This window comes from Muscardinus avellanarius (assembly GCF_963383645.1).
Source record: "Muscardinus avellanarius genome assembly, chromosome: 17".
Taxonomy (NCBI): domain Eukaryota; kingdom Metazoa; phylum Chordata; class Mammalia; order Rodentia; family Gliridae; genus Muscardinus; species Muscardinus avellanarius.
Window position 1 is genome coordinate 44099418 of NC_137803.1, and position 19824 is coordinate 44119241.

At 38.4% G+C, this 19824-nt stretch overlaps 1 protein-coding gene across 2 annotated transcripts in view; it reads left to right on the top strand.

Moving 5' to 3' along the window:
- The window catches only part of TRAPPC8 (trafficking protein particle complex subunit 8), a gene marked incomplete at both ends in the record, with an annotated part of 107634 nt that overhangs the window by 25886 nt on the left and 61924 nt on the right, over positions 1 to 19824 (top strand). The window contains 7 exons of one of the 2 annotated variants that reach the window (XM_080714382.1): positions 3528 to 3681; positions 7959 to 8052; positions 10243 to 10502; positions 11822 to 11937; positions 13092 to 13242; positions 13714 to 13814; positions 18136 to 18241. In XM_080714382.1, the coding sequence (XP_080570508.1) occupies positions 3528 to 3681; positions 7959 to 8052; positions 10243 to 10502; positions 11822 to 11937; positions 13092 to 13242; positions 13714 to 13814; positions 18136 to 18241 (982 nt within the window). The remainder of the gene's footprint in view (positions 1 to 3527; positions 3682 to 7958; positions 8053 to 10242; positions 10503 to 11821; positions 11938 to 13091; positions 13243 to 13713; positions 13815 to 18135; positions 18242 to 19824) is intronic. The other variant, XM_080714383.1, reaches the window with a different exon arrangement.

The window sequence follows — 19824 nt, forward strand, 5'->3', positions numbered from 1 at the left end:
TTATACAGTCTTTGTATAAAAACATTTGGTATTTACATCTGTAGATCTTAGTTGTCCTTTTTTCTTTATATAAAATTATTTTTCATTTTTATTTCTGTTTTCCCTCAACTTTTCACTGCCTTGACTGTTGCTTATAGGCACTTCTTTTTTTTTTTTTTTACTGTGATTTCTCTTATTACTTATTAGCCATGATGTTCTTCACAGTCTCAAAAACCATCTAAACATTTCTTTCTCATGTTCCCTCTAATATTTACTATTCAGGATGTACAGGAATCCTTTTATCTTTGGGATTCATGAATTAGTTGTCTTAAAAAATTCTTGAGGAATAAGATAGACATTAAAAGCATTTTTCATAGCTCTAGGATTTATTTTGGCTTTTGTTTCAAGGTGTGGGTCAAATCTTTTGTTTTATACTGTCGTTCTGATATCTAGACACATTTTCTAACATTAAGCTTTATTCAACCCCTATTTTTTTATTTTATTTTATGGTACTGAGGATGGAACCCAAAGACCTTCTATCCACAGACTATATCCTCAGACCTATTTTTTCTCTTACTTGGAAACAGAATCTTACCTAGTTTCTGAGAGCCTCACCAAGTTGCTGAGACTGGCTTTGAACCTGTGATCCTCCTATTTCAGCCTCCCAAGTACTGGGATTACAAGTGTGCGCTACAACCATGCTCTGCACTCAACCTTTGTTATTCTGATATCTCACTGCCATTTGAATATGAAAACTTTTTTTTTTAAGTAGTGGGGATTGGACCCAGGGGTGTTCTACCTCTGAGGTATACCCCAGCCCTTTTTTGTTTGTTTGTTTGTTTGTTTGTTTGTTTGTTTTAAAAGGGGTCTTGCTAATTTGCCGAGGTTCTCACCAGGTGGCTGAGGATGGCTTTGAGCCTGTGATCTTCCTGTCTCAGCGTCCAAGTGCCCTGATCACAGTCATGTGCCAGTGTGCTCAGCTAGGATATATTATCATTTCTTGCCCATATTCTGAACTCAAATCAGCATTTAGTTATTAGGTGCTGAGTTTTGAACCAATGGCCTCGTGCACCTCTAACCATCATCCTTTTAATAAATTAAACTTAATAGAACCAAAGAATTACTCTGAGGATTGTTCATATTTAGGATTTTTTGATAGGTCTGTAGCCTACACAGTACAGTACAGTATACCATATACATAGAAATAATTGAACTGGCTATTAAGATTAGTTTTGTCAGTTGATGGTGTATAGCTTACATATTTAACAGTTGTTAATATGAGGACGTAAGTGGTAATTCCAAGTATTGGTGTTTAGCAGTGTCATTGGTAAAGAGAGGAGGATTTATTACATGTATAGATAGCATCAGTATTTACATTTGAATATTCCAGATTTTTCACATTTTTTCCCCCACCAGAGGACTGATTGAAGAATACACATTTAAATTGTATTAGCCCTATCGACCAAATTTCATTTCCCATAGATTTTTTTTTTTTTTTTTTGTGTGTGTGTGTGTGTGTGTGTAGTACTGGGGATGAAACCCAAAGGCATTCTACCTCCATTCTACATCCCAACTCTGTTTTATTTTTTGATTGGAAACAGGGTCTTGCTAGGTCAATGAGAATCTCACTACTTGTTGAAGCTATTCTCATACCTGGGATCCTTTTGTCTCAGCCTCCCAAGCCTGTGATTATAGGCTCAAAGTTTATACTGCTGACTTCTTAGGCTGGTTTCTCATTTGAGTTGAATTTAGTTCAACTCATAATGATCTACCAACTAGCATATTTAGTTTTCTTAAAACACTATAATCAGAATGCTTTTTCCTCCATCTGAGAAACAGCTCATGGATTCAGATATTATAAATTTGGAAGAAAATAAGGTGAATTATATGAAAGAAAAAACAGGGTCTCACTAAGTTGCAGAGGCCTCACTAAGTAGCTAATGCTGGCCGCGAATCCATATCCTGTTTTAGCCTCCCAAGTCCTGGGATTATAATCATGTGCCACCCACCATGCCCAGCTTTTTTTTTTTTTTTTTTTTTGCTGTACTGGGGATGGAACCCAGGGACATTCTACCTCCAAGCTACACCCCCCTGCCCTATTTTTTAGTCTTTATTTTGAAACAAGGTCTCACTGAGTTGCAAAGGGCCTCACTAAGTAGTTGAGGCTGTTTGTGAACTGTGATACTTCTGTTTTAGCCTCCCCAATTCTGGGATTACAAGTGTGTGCTACTTGCTCTTTTTTTTTTTTTTTTTTTTTTTTTTTGTGGTACAGGGGATGGAACCCAGGGGCATTCTACCTTCAAGCCACACATAACCCCCCAGCCCTATTTTTTATTCTTTTTATTTTGAAACGGTCTCATGAGTTGCAAAGGGCCTTACTAAGTAGCTCGGGAACCGTGATCCTCCTGTTTTAGTCTCCCAAATGCTGGGATTACAAGTGTGTGCCACCATGCCCAGCTTTTTTTTTTTTTTTTTTTAAATAGGGTCTCACTAAGTTGCAGAGGGCTTCACGAGGTTGCTGAGGTTGTCTTTGAACCTGTGATCCTCTTGTCTTAGCTTTCCAAGTGCTGGGATTACAGATATATACCATAGTCAGCCTATTTTGTAAGATTTTGTTGTTGTTGTTGGGTTTATTTGTGAATATATATGTATATATATTTATATTTATTTTTGGTATTAGAGATTGAAACCAGGGACACTTTACCACATCTCTAGCCTTTTTAAAAAATTTTTGATTTTGGGACAGGGTCTAGCTGAGTTACTGAGGCTGGCCTCAAACTTGTGATCCTTCTGCTTTAGCCTTCCAGGTAGCTAGATTGCAGGCTTGTATCATCACGCCTGCTCAGTTTTCTATTTTATCACTTTAATTTATTGACAGATGGTTCCTTAAGTAAATATCCTAAAGTTCTATTGCCTGAAGATTAGTTTTCATAGTTGAGAAAAAGGGCCGCTTGTCTATAAGTTGAAGCTGGTCTTTGGAAACTGACATTAGCACATGGAAGATTCAGACATGGTTAGCTATGAAAAAGCTTATTTTGTTTTCAGTTGTGTCCTAAACTGGTTTGACTACCTGATTTGTCTGTCTGAATAATAGACTAGGAGTATCTTGCAGAATTTTATTCCATGGAACCCACTTTGGTAACTCTGCTTTAAAGTGATACTCAAAATTTCAATTTGAAGCCAGGTGTGGTGGTGCACACTTGTAATCCCCATGCTTGGGATGCTGAGACAGGAGCATAGCACAGGTTTGAAGCCAGCCTCAGCTACTTAGTGAGACCTTGTTTCCAAATAAAGTATAAAATAGGTCTTGGAGTATAGCCCGGAGTTAGAAAGCCCCTGGGTTCCACCCCCAGTACCACAAATTAAAATAATTTTCAGTTTGATATAAAATAGGATCATTATTTTCATTTTAAGTATGTAATTATTCTATCTTCTAATATTCTGTTTTGCGTTTTCAGGAACATTATTTTTTTGTATTATTTTAATATCCTTATTGCCTAAGGTCTGCTCCCAAGTTACTACAAAGATTTTTCCCTTTTACATTTTAGAGCTGAATCAATATATGAAGAAATGAAGCAGAAATATGGAACTCAGGGTTGTTATTTGCTTAAAATTAATTCTCGAGCATCAAATCGAGCATCAGATGAACAGATACCAGATCCTTGGAGTCAGTATCTCCAGAAAAGTAGTATTCAAAACCAGGTATATGTAAAAAGCAATGAAGAAAACCGCAAAAGTTATATTCCAGTTTTATAACATAGTTGTGTAACTGTAGAATTTTTTTGTGTCTTGGCCTAACTGATATAATTGTTAATATTTTTTGTGGAATCTGGCTATTTTTGACTCATCAACTATGGGTGTTCTTCAATTAGTGGCTCAAAAACTGTTTTTAAGGTGAGAAGCCAGGCATGGTGGCGCACACTTGGAATCCCAGCATTTGGGAGGCTGAGACAGGAGGATTGCGGTTTGCGGACAGCCTCAGCTACTTAAAAGGAGGCCCTTGCAACTCAGTGAGACCCTGTTTCAAAATAAAGAATAAAAAATAGGGCTGGGGGTGTATCTTGGTGGTAGAATGCCTCTAGGTTCCATCTCCAGTACCACACACACACACAAAAAAAAGAAAGGCAGGCATGGTGGTGCATGCTAGTAATCCCAGTACTTGGGAAGCTGAGACAGGAAGATTGCAGGTTTGCAGTCAGCCTCAGTTTAGGGAGGCCCTTCGCAATTTAGTGTTTCAAAATAAAGAATAAAAAATAGGGTTAAGGAATAGCTCAGAACTACTGACCCTGATTCAAATAAGTAATAAAATCTGGTTGAGGGTATCAAATCTGGTTGAGGGTATAACTTGGAGGTAGAATGTGTTTGGATTCAATCTCTAGTATCAAAACAAAACATAAAAAGAATATGTTGAGGGAAAATATTTAGTCAAAAAAGAATTAGTTGGATGTAAAGGAGCTCTTAAAAAATTTTTAATAGTATTTCACAGCCAGGTGTGGTGGCACACATACCTGTATTTGGGAGGCTGAGATAGGAGGACCACAGGTTTGAGGTCAGCCTTAGTAACTTCAGCACTCTGTTTCAAAGTAAAATATAAAGATCGAGCTGGGGTATAGCTTAGAGGTAAAATGCTCTTGAGTTCAAGCCTCAGCACTAAGGGAACATTTCAGGGCCATGCTCAGAATAGAAACAGTACTGGAAATTTTAATTTAGAATTTAGCCATTTAAGGTTGTAAAGGGGAATATAAATTAGATTGTCCAGTATGAGAACTTTTAACAGAAGTCTGAGATATCAGAGATTATACAATATAGAATCCTAGAAGCCCAGAGTTGGAGAATAGTTTAAAGATAATCTTGCCCAACCCCTGACCTAATGCTTTAATTTTTTTTAGATCTATGATAGATTCCATGTACCAATGGTAGTCACTATCTCATACTATTTCTTCTTTTTTTTTCTTGTCTTCGAATACTGGTGATTGATCCCCAGGGGCATTGTACCTCCACGCTACACCCCCAGCCCTTTTTATTTTTAAACAGGATCTTCTAGGTTGCCAGGGGTTTCACTATGCTATTGAGGTTGTGTATGAACCTGTGAACATCCTGACTCAGCCTCCCAAATACTGGGATTATAGGTGTGTGCCACCATGACCTGCTTCCTATTTAATTTTGTTTTGGGGTGGTACTGGGGATTGAACCTAGAGTCATTCTACCTCCAAGGTATACCCAGCCCTTTTTTAAATTTTTTATTTTGAAACAGATTCTCACTAAGTTGCAGAGGGCCTTACTGAGTAGCTGATGCTGGCCACAAAACTCCTGTTTCAGCCTCCCAAGTATTATGATTACAAGTTTGTGCCTGGATTCCTGTTTGTTTGTTTGTTTGTTTGTTTATTTATTTATTTTGTGGTACTGGGGATTGAACTCAGATACATTCCACCTCTGAGCTACACCTTCATTCCTGTTTTTTATTCTTTATTTTATTTTGAAACAGGGTCTCACTAAATTGTGGAGGGCCTCACTAAGTAGCTGAGGCTGATCAAGAACCTGCCACCTTCCTGTCTCAGCCTTCCAAGTACTGGAATTAAAAGCACCACCATGCCCAGGTCCTGTTTTATTTTTGAACAGTTTAAGAATCAACCTAAGCCAGGTTGGTGGCTTATGCTTGTAATCACAGCATTTGGGAGACTGAGACTGGAGGGTCATGGTTGGCGGACAGCCTCAGCTGTCCTCTGCAACTTAGTGAGACCCTGTTTCAAAATAAAGAATAAAAAAAAAAACTAGGGCAGGGGTATAGCTCAGTGGTCAAATGCCCCTGGGGTCCATGCCCAGACCCGGGGGAAAAAAAAAAAAGAATCAACCTAAAATTGTTTTTTCTTTGCTCATACATATTGCTCCTTTGTGGGCAACCAAATCACTTTTCCATTAAGACAGGTTTCAAAATATTGAAGGATAATTCTCATGTACCCTTTTATATTTTTTATGCAAAGTATACCTAGTTTCTTCAAGTTTTCTCAAAGGCTTTCCTTTCCTGGACATATTCTCATTTATGTTTTTTTTTTTTTTTTTTGGTTGGTGGTAAACTCAGACCCGTTCTGTCTCTGAGTTACACCCCCAGCTCTATTTTATTTCTATGTGGAAACAGAGTCTTGCTCTGTGGAAACAGTCTCACTACTTGCTGAGGCTGGCCTTGAACCTGTGATCCTTCTGTGTCAGTCTCTTTTTTTTGTGTGTGTGTTACTGGGTTGGAACCCAAGGGCCTTCTACCTCCAGGCTACATTCCAAGCCTATTTTATACTTTTTATTTGGAAACAGGGTTTAATAAATTGCTGCGAGCCTCACTAAGTATCTGGGGCTGGCTTTACACTTGGGCGATCCTGCTGTCTCAGCCTCCCAAATGCTAAGATTACAAGCATGCACCACCATGGCTTGTCAGCCTCCTACTTACTGGGATCACAGGTGTTTGCCACCATGTGTGGCTTTGGTCACATTCTAATTAAGTTATAGCTTATTTACTTCCCTCAGATTGTGACACTTGGAATAATAACCTCACATTTATTGGCCTCATGGAGTAGTCTGAGTATTTTTAGTTTTTCTTTGACAGAGAAACCAATGCCTTCACACTAAACATTGCATTGGCTTTCTTTCCCTAAACACTTCAGTATATTCAGAATTCACTCGCTGGGGGTGGTGGCGCACGCTTGTAATCCCAGCATTTGGGAGGCTGATACTGGAGGATCGCAGTTTGCCGACAACCTCAGCTACTTATTGAGGCCCTCTGCAACTTAGTGAGACCCTGTCTCAAAATAAAGAATAAAAAATAGGGCAGGGGTGGTGTAGCTCGAAGGTCGAATGCCCCGGGTTTCATCCCCAGACCTGCAAAAAAAAAAAAAAAAAAAAAAAAAAAAAAAAATTCACTCTTTCACTCCAACTTGTTAGCACTATGTATATGACTTAGGAGATTTTATATCCCTTCCTTTTTCTCCCTCTAGTAGTCTATCTCCCTCGTCATCATTCCTTTAGATTCTTAGCCAGGTGTGGTAGCAAGTGCTTGAAATCCTAGTACTTGGGGTCACTGGGGGGATCACAGGTTTGAGGCCAGCCTCAGCAATTTGGTGAGACCTGTTTTTGTTTGTTTGATTGATTGGTTGATTGGTACTGGGGATTGAACCCAGAGACATTCTACCTCCAAGTTATACTCCTATCCTGATTTTATTTTTTTATTTGGAAATAGGGTCTTACTAGGTTTCTGAGGCTGGCTTTGAACCTGTGATTCTCTTGTCTCAGCCTCTCAAGTACACGGATTACAAGTGTATGTCACCGTGCCTGTCTGAGACCCTGTTTTAAAATAAAAAATAGTTTGGGGATGGGAGTGTAGCTCAGATGTAGAATGCTCTTGGATTCAATACGTAATATTAAAACAAAAATTTATAGGCATATATGTATATATGCTTATATAAATATCTGTGTAGAGACCTGTGTGTGAATATATTTATATATCACATATAAACAAATAATTTGAGATAGAGATTATTAGAAGTTAGGAGAATTAGGTTAGTAGATTGAATATGAAATGAATTGAAGAATATTCAGATGTGGATTTGAGTGATAGGATAAGATACATGGGGCTGGGCATGGTGCATGCCTGTAATCCCAGTTATTTGGGAGGCTGAGCAGGTGAATTACAAGTTCAAGGTCAGCCTCGGCAATTTAGCTAGACTGTTTCTAAATAAAATAGGATGAGGGTGTGGCTGAGTGGTGGAATGCTCGTGTAGCATGTGGGAGGCTCTGTGTTCAATCCCTGGACCTGGACAGAAAAAAAAAAAAGAAACGAGAAACATTAGGAATTTAGAGTAGTAGAAAAGAATATCACTACAGTGAGTGAATGATGCCAGCAGTTAGCAGAGGGACCAGAGTTGATGGTAGACGTGGGGGTATCTTAAACACGCTGAGATGTAATTGCTAATGCTTTGTTTTTATTTTGATAGGAATCATATGAAGATGGCCCTTGTACTCTAACTTCAAATAAGAATTCTGATAGTAACTTGCTTTCATTGGATGGATTAGATAATGAAGTCAAAGGTCTTGATATATTTTCTCCTAAGTTTTCTTTTGATTGAAAATATAGATTGTTTTCAAAACATGCTAACTTTAATAGATAAAAGATGGGGACATTTTTATAATACAAAAAAATGAGCAGGTTAGCTTTTCTTCAGAAGAGTTTATTGAATTCTTTGAGTTTGACCTTTTTGACATTTAAAACATTTATTTAAGAATAATATATCAGAAGCCGGGCGTGGTGGTGCACGCTTGTAATCCCAGCATTTGGGAGGCTGAGACAGGTGGATTGTGGTTTGCGGACAGCCTCAGCTACTTAGTGAGGCTCTCCGCAACTTAGTGAGACCCTGTTTCAAAATAAAAGAATAACACTAGGGCAGGGGGTGTGGCTCGGAGGTCAAATGCCCCTGGGTTCTATCCCCAAACCCGCAAAAAAAAAAAAAATAAATAAAAATAAAAAAATAAATATATTGGATTTCTGTTAAAAATATTTGTACAGCTGGGTGTGTTGGTGCATGCTTATAATCCCAGCATTTGGGAGGCTGAGACAGGAGGATCTCAGTTTGCTGACAGCCTCAGCTACTTAGGCCTTCTGCAACTCAGTGAGACCTTGTTTCAAAATAAAGAATAAAAAATAGGGCTGAGGCTTTGTGTGGTGGTGCACACTTGTAATCCCAGCATTTGGGAGGCAGAGACTGGAGAACTGCGGTTCGTGGACAGCAAGGCCCTTTGTAACTCAGTGAGACCCTGTTTCAAAAAATAAAAAGATTAAAAAAATAGGACTGGGGGTGTAGCTTGAAGGTATAATGCCCCTGGGCTTCATTCCTAGTAACACACACACACACACACACACACACAAAATAGGGCTGAGGGTGTAGCTTGGAGGTAGAATGCCCCTTGGTTCAATCCCTGGCACCACCAAAAAAAAAAAAAAAATGTAAACTGTCTGGACATGGTGGTGAATGCCTGTAATCCTAGTACTTGGGAGGCTGAGATAGAAGGATCCCAGATTTGAGGCCAGCCTCAGCAACTTAGCAAGGCCTTCAAAAATTTAATGAATGAAACCCTGTTTCAAAGTAAAGAATAAATAAGGCTGATTGTGTAGCTCAGAGGTAAAATGCCCCTGCACCCTGGTGAGGGTGTGTGGGGGAAGGGAAGATGTTATGCATAGCACTACTTATTTCCCAGATTCACATGATTTGGGGAAGCTGTACTTTTAATTATAGTTTTGGTAATGTAGCTCTAAATTTTTTTTTTTCAGTACTGGAGATGGAACCCACGGGTACTCTACCTTCGAGCTGTACTCCTAGCCCTATTTTTTATTCTTTATTTTGAAACAGGGGCTCACGGAGTTGCAAAGGGCCTCACTAAGTAGCTGAGGCTGTCCATGAATGGCGACCCTCTTGTCTTAGCCTCTCGAATGCTGGGACTACAAGTGTGTGTGCCACATGCCCCGTGTCCTTTCCTTTTGTTTTTTTAAGGGCTGGGGATTGAACCCATGGAATTCTACTTCTGAGCTCTACCTCCAGCCCTACTTTTTATTCTGTATTTTGTCTTTTAATTATTTTTATCTTTTATTTTTCATATTTTGCAGTATTAGGGTTGGAACCCAGGGCATTCTACCTCCAAGCTACACCCCCTGCCCTATTTTTTATTCTTTATTTTGCAACAGGGTCTCACTAAGTTGCAGAGGGTCTCACTAAGTAGCTGAGGCTGTCCGCGGACTGCGATCCTCCTGTCCCAACCTCCCGAATGCTGGGATTGCAAGCGTGTGCCACCACGCCTGGCTTTTATTCTTTTATTTTGAAACAGGGTCTCACCAAGTTACTGAGGCTGGTCATGAACCTGTGGTAGTCCTGTCTCGGCCTCCCAAGTACCGGGATTACAAGCGTGAGCCACCACGCCTGGCTCCTTGTTGTAATTTTCTTATTGCTTAGTTGTCATGTTTATAAATAATTTATTATCTTAAAACTGTAATTTTAAAAATTCCCTGTCTTACTTGAATTCTTAAATTTGTCTTACATAATAATGAGTTAACTCAAGCCCTTAAATTTTAGAGGGGGAAATGTTAATGCTTCTTAAGACTTCTAAGATTATTCAGAGAGAGAGTGTTCCAACATTATTCATTTTTTTCCTTAGTAATATGGAAGTTGTATCACAGTAGAATCGTTTGCATTTTTAGAGTAAAGTAAAAAATTTTATTTTCCCTCCCAGTAGATGGCTTACCAAATAATTTTAGAACTCACCCACTTCAGTTGGACCATCCCAGTGACCATTCTAACAGCATTGATGACCCGGATCATGGAAAACCTTCTTCATCATTACATGAAACAAAGAAAGCCAGTACTGGAATAATTCATGGTGCATGTTTAACACTTACTGATCATGATAGAATCCGACAGTTTATACAAGAGTTTACTTTTCGTGGACTTTTGCCACATATAGAGAAAACAATTCGCCAGTTAAATGATCAGGTAACACTTTTTGGATTACTGTTTTTCAAATTTAAGTAAATGGTAAATTTAAGAGTTTAGTCATGAGAGCAGGAGATAATAGTTCAGTGGTAGAGTGCCTAATATACATGAGGATCTGGGTTCAATCCCCAGCTCTGCAAAAAAAAGTATTTCCTGTTGTGATGGTACACATTTATAATCCCAATACTTGCGAGGCTGAGACAGTAGGATCACATGTTCGAGACCAGACCCAACAACTTAGCTAGACTGTTTCAAAATTAAAGTGAATGTAGTAGTATACAGTATTTGAAGTTTTTTTGGTTTTTTGTTGTACAATAAGCCAATATTAGAATATACTAATCAGTATCAGGGATAAAATTCTATTCAACCTCAAAAGAAGTGTATTCCTTTGGTTTGCTTTTGTGGTACTGGGGATTGAACCCAGAGGCATTCTTCCTTCGAGCTATAGTCCAGATCTTTATTTATTTATCTATTTTTTTTGGTTTGAAACAGGGTCTTGCTCAAGTTGCTGAGAGTCTTGTTAAGTTACTGAGACTGTTCTTGACTTTGCAGTTCTCTGTCTCAGCTTCTCAAGTGCTGGGATTACATATGCCATCATGCAAGACCATGTATTCCTTTTTACTAGGATTTATTTATTTTTTAAATTTTTTACTTTTTTGGTAGTACTGGGGTTCCTGGAAACCCTTCTACCTCTTGGCTACACTCCCAGGCACCTATTTTTTATATTTTTATTTGGAAACAGGATCTCTTAAGCCAGCAAGGCTGGCTTCAAACCTGCGCGATCCTCCTGTCTCTGCCTCCGAAGCGCGGGGATTACAAGGTGTGCCACCACGCCCAACTTACTAGGATTTTATTACCATATTAGTGTTTTGTTTAGTTTTTTGCAGTACTGGGGATCAAACCCAGGGCATTACACATGCTAGGGAAGTGCTGTACCATGGAGCCACATCTCTGGCCTTTTTAGTTTTTTTTTTTTAATTAAATTGGTGTTATTAAAATCAAATTTACTCAGTACTAAAGCTTTTTAGATTTTTTCTTTGTGGTAATGGGAACTGAACCCAGGGGCTTTCTACCTCTGAGCTACACCCAAGCCCAATTATATTTTTTAATTTTGAAATAGGGCCTCTCTAAGTTGCTGAGGCTGGCTGTGAACCTGCAGTCTTCCTGTCTCAGTCTCCCAGGTCCTAGGAGTACAGGGATATGCCACCACCCCCAGCTCTAAAACTTTTTAGAAACTGAGACAACATTTTTCTTTTGTATGTAAAAGAAAAACCTTAAATCTTTTATATTTGTCAACATATTTAATCTCTTTTTCTTAGCTAATATCAAGAAAAGGATTGAGTCGATCTCTGTTTTCTGCAACTAAAAAATGGTTTAGTGGCAGTAAAGTTCCAGAAAAGAGCATTAATGAGCTGAAAAATACATCTGGGTTGCTGTGAGTAAAATTACTATTTTTCTTTTTCTTGCCTTTGTTTTATGTGTTTGATTATGTGTCTTGCAAAGTATAACTATATCTTTAGTTTCATATTAGTCAAAATTCAGGTAGATAAGAGCAATGACAAGCCAAGTGTGGTGGCGCACGCTTATAATCCCTGCGCTTGGGAGGCTGAGACAGGAGGATCACGCAGGTTCAAAGCCAGCCTCTGCTGGCTTAAGAGACCCTGTTTCCAAATAAAATATAAAATGGGTCTGGGAGTGTAGACTGGAGGTAGAAGGCCCCTGGGTTCCATCCTCAGTACCACCCCCCCCCCAAAAAAAAATTGAAGAGTAATGACTATAAGTAGATTACATTAATTTAAAAATCAGCTACGCTTGGCATCGCAGTACTTGGGAGGCTGAGACAGAAGGATCGTAGGTTCAAAGCCAGCCTAGTGAGACCCCATTTCCAAATAAGAAATAAAAAATTGGACTGGGGCTATAGCTTGGAGTTAGAATGCCTCTAGCTAGGTTCAATTCCCAGTAACAAAAGTAAAATAAAACAAAAATCAACTATAAGCCAGGCATTGTGGTACATGCTTGTAATCATAGTACTTGGGAGGCTGAGACAGGAAGATTGTAGGTTGGAGGTCAGCCTTAGCAATTTAGTGAGACTTGGTATCAAAATAAACAGTAAAGAGCCAGGTGTGGTGGTGCATGCTTGTAATCTCAGTATTTGGGAGGCCGAGACAGGAGGATTGTGCAGGTTTGAAGCGAGCCTCAGCAGGTTAGTGAGGCTCTCTGCAACTTAGCGAGACTCTTGGCAACTTAGTGAGACTCTGTTTCTAAATAAAATATAAAATAGGTCTGGGGGTATAGCCTGGAGGTAGAAACCCTCTGGATTCCATCCCTAGTATATAAATGGCATCACTTGGAATTAGCCATTCATACCTTGACTGTGGAGAAAATTCTTGTCTGTTGAGAATTTCCAGGTTTCTAAATTAAAAACTGTTTCAAAATAGTTTTGAAAATTGATACTCCATGGAAGTTGAATTCTTATAAATCATGATTGCTTTTCCTTAAGTTTTTGGGTAGTTTTACAGCTTGTTATACATTTTATAGTTAAGGGTGTTGGGGTCATACATGGTAAATTGTTTACTTTTGTGTTTCTAGGTACCCACCAGAAGCACCAGAGCTTCAGATCAGGAAAATGGCTGACTTGTGTTTTTTGGTGCAGCATTATGATTTGGCTTATAGCTGCTATCACACTGCCAAGAAGGATTTTCTTAATGATCAAGCAATGCTTTATGCAGCTGGTGCCTTGGTTGGTATTTATATTTATTTTATTTTTTTAACCTTTTTGGGGATTGAAGCCAGGGCCTCGTGCATGCTAGACAAACACTGTACCACTGAACATGCCCACATTTTGGTGTATGTGGAGCCCCCCTGGAGAAGTACACCCCAGCCTTGCACAGTGGGATCCAGGCAGGCTGCACTTCCTTCCAGGTTTGCCCTCACACATGGTGGTTCTGCTGGCTAGGGAGCCTCTTCTTCACCTCTACCCTTCAGTATTTATATATTGGTATTGTTACATTCCTCCAACCGTGTTAAAATGTCTTTTTAAGATTATATAGGTCATACTCCAACATTTAGTATTTTTGTTTGTGCTTTGGTTATACAATAGGAAACACCAACAAGTTTCACATCAATTTTTGAGCTTCCTGAATGTTAAACTGTAAGAATATTTCCTCTTTTGAAGTAGTAGTAGTAGTATGAATTATATATTTTCCTTTAGGAAATGGCAGCAGTGTCAGCTTTTCTTCATCCCGGAGCACCTAGGCCATACCCTGCTCATTATATGGACACAGCAATCCAGACATACAGGGATATCTGCAAGTAAGTGATTAAAATGTTTATATTTTGGCCATGTAGAGGTGAATTTAATGGTTTATATTATTATTAATATTTTTGTGTTTCATGTCTTAGAAACTCAAATTAACCCATTATGTCCTATCATCCTGCATTGAATTGAAAACTTCAGACTTAATGGGTTAATGTAGGCAGAGACATGTTGAGCTGAAAACATTGTGTTTTATTCCTCTTTTTTGTTACTTGATTTGGATTGGGAATTTGTTACATGTACTATTGAGGTTATATGTTATATTGAGGGTGAGTTGTACTATAGGAACATTTCTTTTTTTTTTTTTTGTGGTACTGGGGGTGGAATCCAGAGGCTTTTCTACTATACTCCCAGACCTATTTTCTATTTTATTTGGAAACGGGGTCTCACTAAGTTGCTGAGAGCCTCACTCAGTATCTGAGGCTGGCTTCGAACCTGTGCAGTCCTCCTGTCTCAGCCTCCTAAGTACTGGGATTACAAGCGTGTGCCACCATGCCGGGCAGGAGCATTTCTGATTTTACCTACTAGTAAGCAAGTAATTATCCATTTTGGATATTTCGTATTTATTAAATAAAACAAATTATGAAGTAGTAGTCGGGGGGTGGGGAAATGACAGCTGTTCTATGTGCATAGTACTGTTGAATTCACCACCTCTAAGGATTATGAACTGGCTCAGACATGGCCAGAGGAAATTCCATGTGATAATAAATGAGTAGGCCTTCAAAGAAAGGTGTTTGGGCCTTGATAGCCATGAGGATAATTCTTGAATTGTGATCTATGGGAATAATGTTTTTTTTTTTTTTACTGGTAAAAGAGAGTAGAGCTTTAATTAGGTCAGAGAGTTCAAGTGTATGCAAAGTATTGAATAAATTTGGTAAAAGGGTTTGAGATAAATCAGTGTGAGGGGCATTAACTTTAACATAGTATTATTATTATCCTTAGGCTGTAATTAAGGCATATGTAGCAGTAAATGGGAAATTACCAAATATTTGAGTAGAACCTAGACATTGCAATTTATTTTCAGAATGATTAATCTGATTTTTCTCCCCCCCCCCCTTTTTGGGGCTGAGAATTGAACCTAAGGCCATTCTACTCTGAGCTATACCCCCAGTTCTATTTTATTTTTTTATTTAGTGATAGAATCTCACTAAATTGCTAAGGCTATAGCCTCAAACCTATGATCCTCCTGTCTGATCTTCTCAAATACTTGCCCAGCCTATCCCCTCTCTTCTCTTCCTTCTTTCCTTCCCTTTCTTTTTTCCTTCTTCCCTCCTTCCTTCTGTGCTATGGATCAAATACGGGACCTTGTACATGCTAGGGAAGCATTTTATCAGTGAGCTACACCCCAACCCCTTACCTTTTCTATTGTAGAATTGGATAAAGCTGGGTATGGTGGTGCTTGCCTGTAATCCCAGTACTTGGGAGACTGAGACAGAAGGGTTGCAGGTTCTTGGCCAGCCTCAACTACTTAGTGAGGCCCTCCACAACTTAATGAGACCCTGCTTCAAAAGTAAAGAATAAAAAATAGGGCTGGGGTGTAGCTTGGAGGTAGAATGCCCCTGGGTTCCATCCTCAGTACAAAACAAACAAATAAAAAAGTTGGACGCCGGGCGTGGTGGCACACGCTTGTAATCCTAGCATTTGGGAGGCTGAGACCTGGAGGATCGCGATTTGCGGACAGCCTCAGCTACTTAGTGAGACCCTCTGCAACTCAGTGAGACCCGGTTTTAAAATAAAGAATAAAAAATAGGGCATGGGTTGTAGTTCGGAGGTCAAATGCCCCTGGGTCCCATCCCCAGATCCACCCCCACACACACACACAAAAAAAAAAAAGTTGGATGCATTGGAAGACTGAGATATAGACAATTTTGACTCCTATAATGTTCAGTTAGAAGTTGTATAGCATTATGTTTACAATACAACATTCATAATTAAGAACAATTAACAATTGAGTGTTGATCAAGTAACTTTTATTCTCATTTAATCTTTATAACAAACTATGACATGACAAGTACAGATAAGAAAACTGAAGTTTACAAAGTTTAACTTGCCCAGAGGCATACAGCTAATATGTGGTGCAGCCTATCAAATCTTAACCTTTTGTACTTTATAAAGTTTAAGATTTTATTTGCAGTTTCTAGCAAGAAATAGTAGCCTCTTGTGAAAGGAACCATTGAAATACTGAAAAGGAGAGGTTCAGAAGGGTAGAAAAAGTGGTACGAAATAGTGTAAGAGTTTCAAGAAGTTTGAATATTCTTTTTCTGAAAAGATTCTTGTCTTCATAAAACTCAGAACTAGTGGAGATGTGCATGTGGAATGCTGTAAAAGAAAAGCAATAGTAAAACCCTGGCAGTCAAGTGTGAATCTTTTTTCTATTTTCTATAACAAGTATATGCTTTTCCCGAATCCATTTTTACTATTACGCATTATTTACCTTAAAATCTTCATCCTACTGTAGTTGATATTTATTACCAATTTAGCAAATAAATTTTGGAATAAGATTTATCACCAATTTAACAGATAAATTTGGGGTAAAATAATAATAATATTGCATCAATTATACTTGTCAGTTTTAAGAAACTCTCTAATCTCAGAAATATTAAAATGGAAATAAAAATGTTTAAAATACAGGAAATATAAACTGGGTGTCGTTGGCACATGCTTGTAATCTCAGTACTTGGGAGGCTGAGACAGGAGGATCACAAGGTTGCAGCCAGCTTCAGCTACTTAGTGAGGCCCTCTGCAACTTAGTGAAACCCTATTTCAAATAAAGAATAAAAAATAGGGCCAGGGATGTAGCTTGAAGAATGCTTCTGAATTCAATCCCCAGTACCACCACCAGAAAAAAAACATTTTCTAGGAAATATATTTTGCTTCGCAATACCCTCTTAGAATGCTGTGTGCTACTTTTTAACTGATGATAGACAAAATTTATCTGAAAAGACTTCTTAAATTTCTTTTTTCTCTTTCTTGTTTTTTTTTGGGGGGGGGGCAATGGGGATTGAATCAGGCCTGGGCCTCATAGTGCTAAGAGTGCACTGTAAACTGGCTGCAGAGACTTATACCCATAACTGTAATCCCAGTACTTGGAAGTCTGAGATAGGTGGGTCACAAGTTCCAGGTCAGCCTGGGCAACTTCATGAGACCCTGTTTCAAAATAACAAATAAAAAGAGCTGGGAGCCAGGCCCTTGGGAGGCTGAGATAGGAGGGCCCATGGTGAGCCTCAGCTACTTAGGCCCTTTCCAACTTAGTGAGACATTGTTTCAAAAAAAATAAAGAATAAAAAATAGGGTTGGGGATGTAACTGGGAGGTAGAATGCCTCTAAGTTTAATCCCCAGTACTGCAAAAACAAACAAAAAGGGCTGGGAATGTAGGTCAGTGGTACAGCACCCCAGAGTTCAGTCTTCAGTAACACACACACACACACACACACACACACACACACACACACACACACAGACGTACGCATGTGCTATCCTAACTGAGCTATCAGTGGTACAGCACCCCTGAGTTCAATCCTTGGTAAACACACACACACACACACACACACACACACACACACACACACACACACACACTTGAATTCTAGCTTTTTTACATAAAGGAAATGTGACTTTGTGTTGTATTTTTACTATAAAATTATATGGTGATAAAATGTTTTGATGGATTGTGAAAATTCTCTGGAGGTTTTTTTTTTTTTTAGCCTTCTTGGTAGATGGATAATAAGGACAGAAGTTTTACTCAAAATCTGTAAGTGTCGTGGGTTTGGTGGTATACACTTGTAATCCCACCATTTGGGAGGCTGAGACAGGAGGATTGCATTTTGCAGACAGCCTCAGCTACTTAGTGTAGCCCTTTGAAACTCAGTGAGACCATTTCAAAATAAAGAATAAAAAAATAGGGTTGGGGATGTAGTTTGGAGGTAGAATACTCCTGGGTTTCTACCCTAGTACCGCAAAAAAAACCCCAAAAACATTAAAAAAAAAGTAATTGAAAATTTTGGCTAAAGAATGAATAGCAATTTTGATTTCTTGTGTGTGTGTGTGTGTATGTGGTACTGGGGATGGTACTCAGGGGGTATTCTCCCTCCAAGCTATATTTCTAGTCCCATTTTTTATTCCTGTTTGGAAACAGGATCCCACTAAGTTGCGGAGGGCCTCACTAAGTAGTTGAGGTTGTCCAGGAACCTAGATGCTCCTGTCTCTGCCTCCCAAGTACTGGGATTACAAGTGTGTGCCACCATGCCTGGCTCTAATTCTGATTTCTTAAGATAGTGTTATGTACAATTTATCTTTTTCTGTCTATTTTTCTTTAGGAATATGGTATTGGCTGAAAGATGTGTATTGCTTAGTGCTGAAATTTTAAAAAGCCAAAGCAAATATTCAGAGGCTGCAGCTCTCCTAATACGGCTGACAAGTGAGGTACGGAAATCATGTAGTTTTGATTTAATTAGTATTGTTCTTTATTTTGTAAACATTTCTTTTTCTGTGATGTATACAAAACAAAATTTGGAAGAAATATCTTTGGGATTTCCAATGTGTCTATTATAGTTATTCGTTGAATTCATTTTAAATATAATTTTTAATAAAGCAAGTTTATTATATTTATGTATTTTTTACACTACATTTTAAAATTATTAACCATAGGACATGTACTGGGCATCTTCTGTGACTTAAGTTCTGTCCTATGAACAACTATTTAAAACAATATACCCATGCATCATTCTAATATACAATTGACATTTAAAATAAGCATTTACAGGGATTTTTATTCTTGATTATAACTGGTATCAACTTTTGAGGAAAATCATCTTAAGCATTTAAAAAAATCTATATTATGAATATTTCAAAACTGGAGAAAAGCAGTCCATTTATAATTAATTGCTGTTGGAGGTTTTGTAGTAGACACTCTTGAGTTGCATTAGCCATGGGTGTGTAAAGAATGGTAGTATTCCTTTGTAGGTATGGCTAAGACACATGGTTTTTAGGTGAATCCTCCAGAACAAAGAACAAAATCAAGCTCTAGAGCTTTGGTGCTTGGATCACTGCACTTTTTACTCTGCACATTTTTGGGGTAGTCTTGTGGATGATTCTTATTCTTAGATCTGTGGCCAATCCCTCATTTTTCTTTGTGCTTTACATTAGTATGGCCACTGTCTTTTAGCTTTGTCTGCTTGAATGTTTCTAAGGCATCTTAAATTAACATATCAATAAATTCAAAATTTTGGTTCTTTTTCTTTTTGCATGGTATTGGGATTGAACTCAGTTGCGCATATAGGCTTGCGGGATAGGCAAGCACTACTATTGATCTATATCCCCAGGCCTAAATTGGAAACTTCTTACCTGGTACATCATGATCTTATGTTATCACTTGCCAGCTTTGCTCAGGCAGAAACTTTGTAAAGTGCTTCTGTATTCATCCTGTCAGTAACACTGTGAGGATGTTCATCCTCTTAAATATATTTTCATTTATATCTCAAAATAAATCTATTGTCCTAGTTCACACCCTTAATAACTTTCATCCTGGGCTGTAACCTTTTTCCTACTGATTCGCCTAATTTAATAATCCTGAAATATCAGGATTCATGTCCTTCAAATGGTCTTTCCCACTACTGCAGATTGTTCAACGTATTTCTTTTCTGTTCTCTCATGTAGTGCTTTAAACCTGGATAGTCATATTATATTACATTATATTATGTTTATTATTATTAGTAGTAGTATTAGTATTTGGTACTGGGGATTGGACCCAGGGGCAGTCTATATCTCTGGGCTACACCACTCAGCCTTATTTTTTTAATTCGGAAACAGTGTCTCACTAAGTTGTTGAGAGTCTCATTAAGTAGCTAAGACTGGCCGGAAACCTGAGATTCTCCTGTCTCAGGCTCCCAAGTACTGGGGTTACAAGTGTGTGCCACCACACCCCAGCTGTGTTATATTTTATTATAAAGTTTAAGCAGGTAGCTACTTCAGAGCAGGGAAGTATGTTCATTTCTACACTTTTTTTT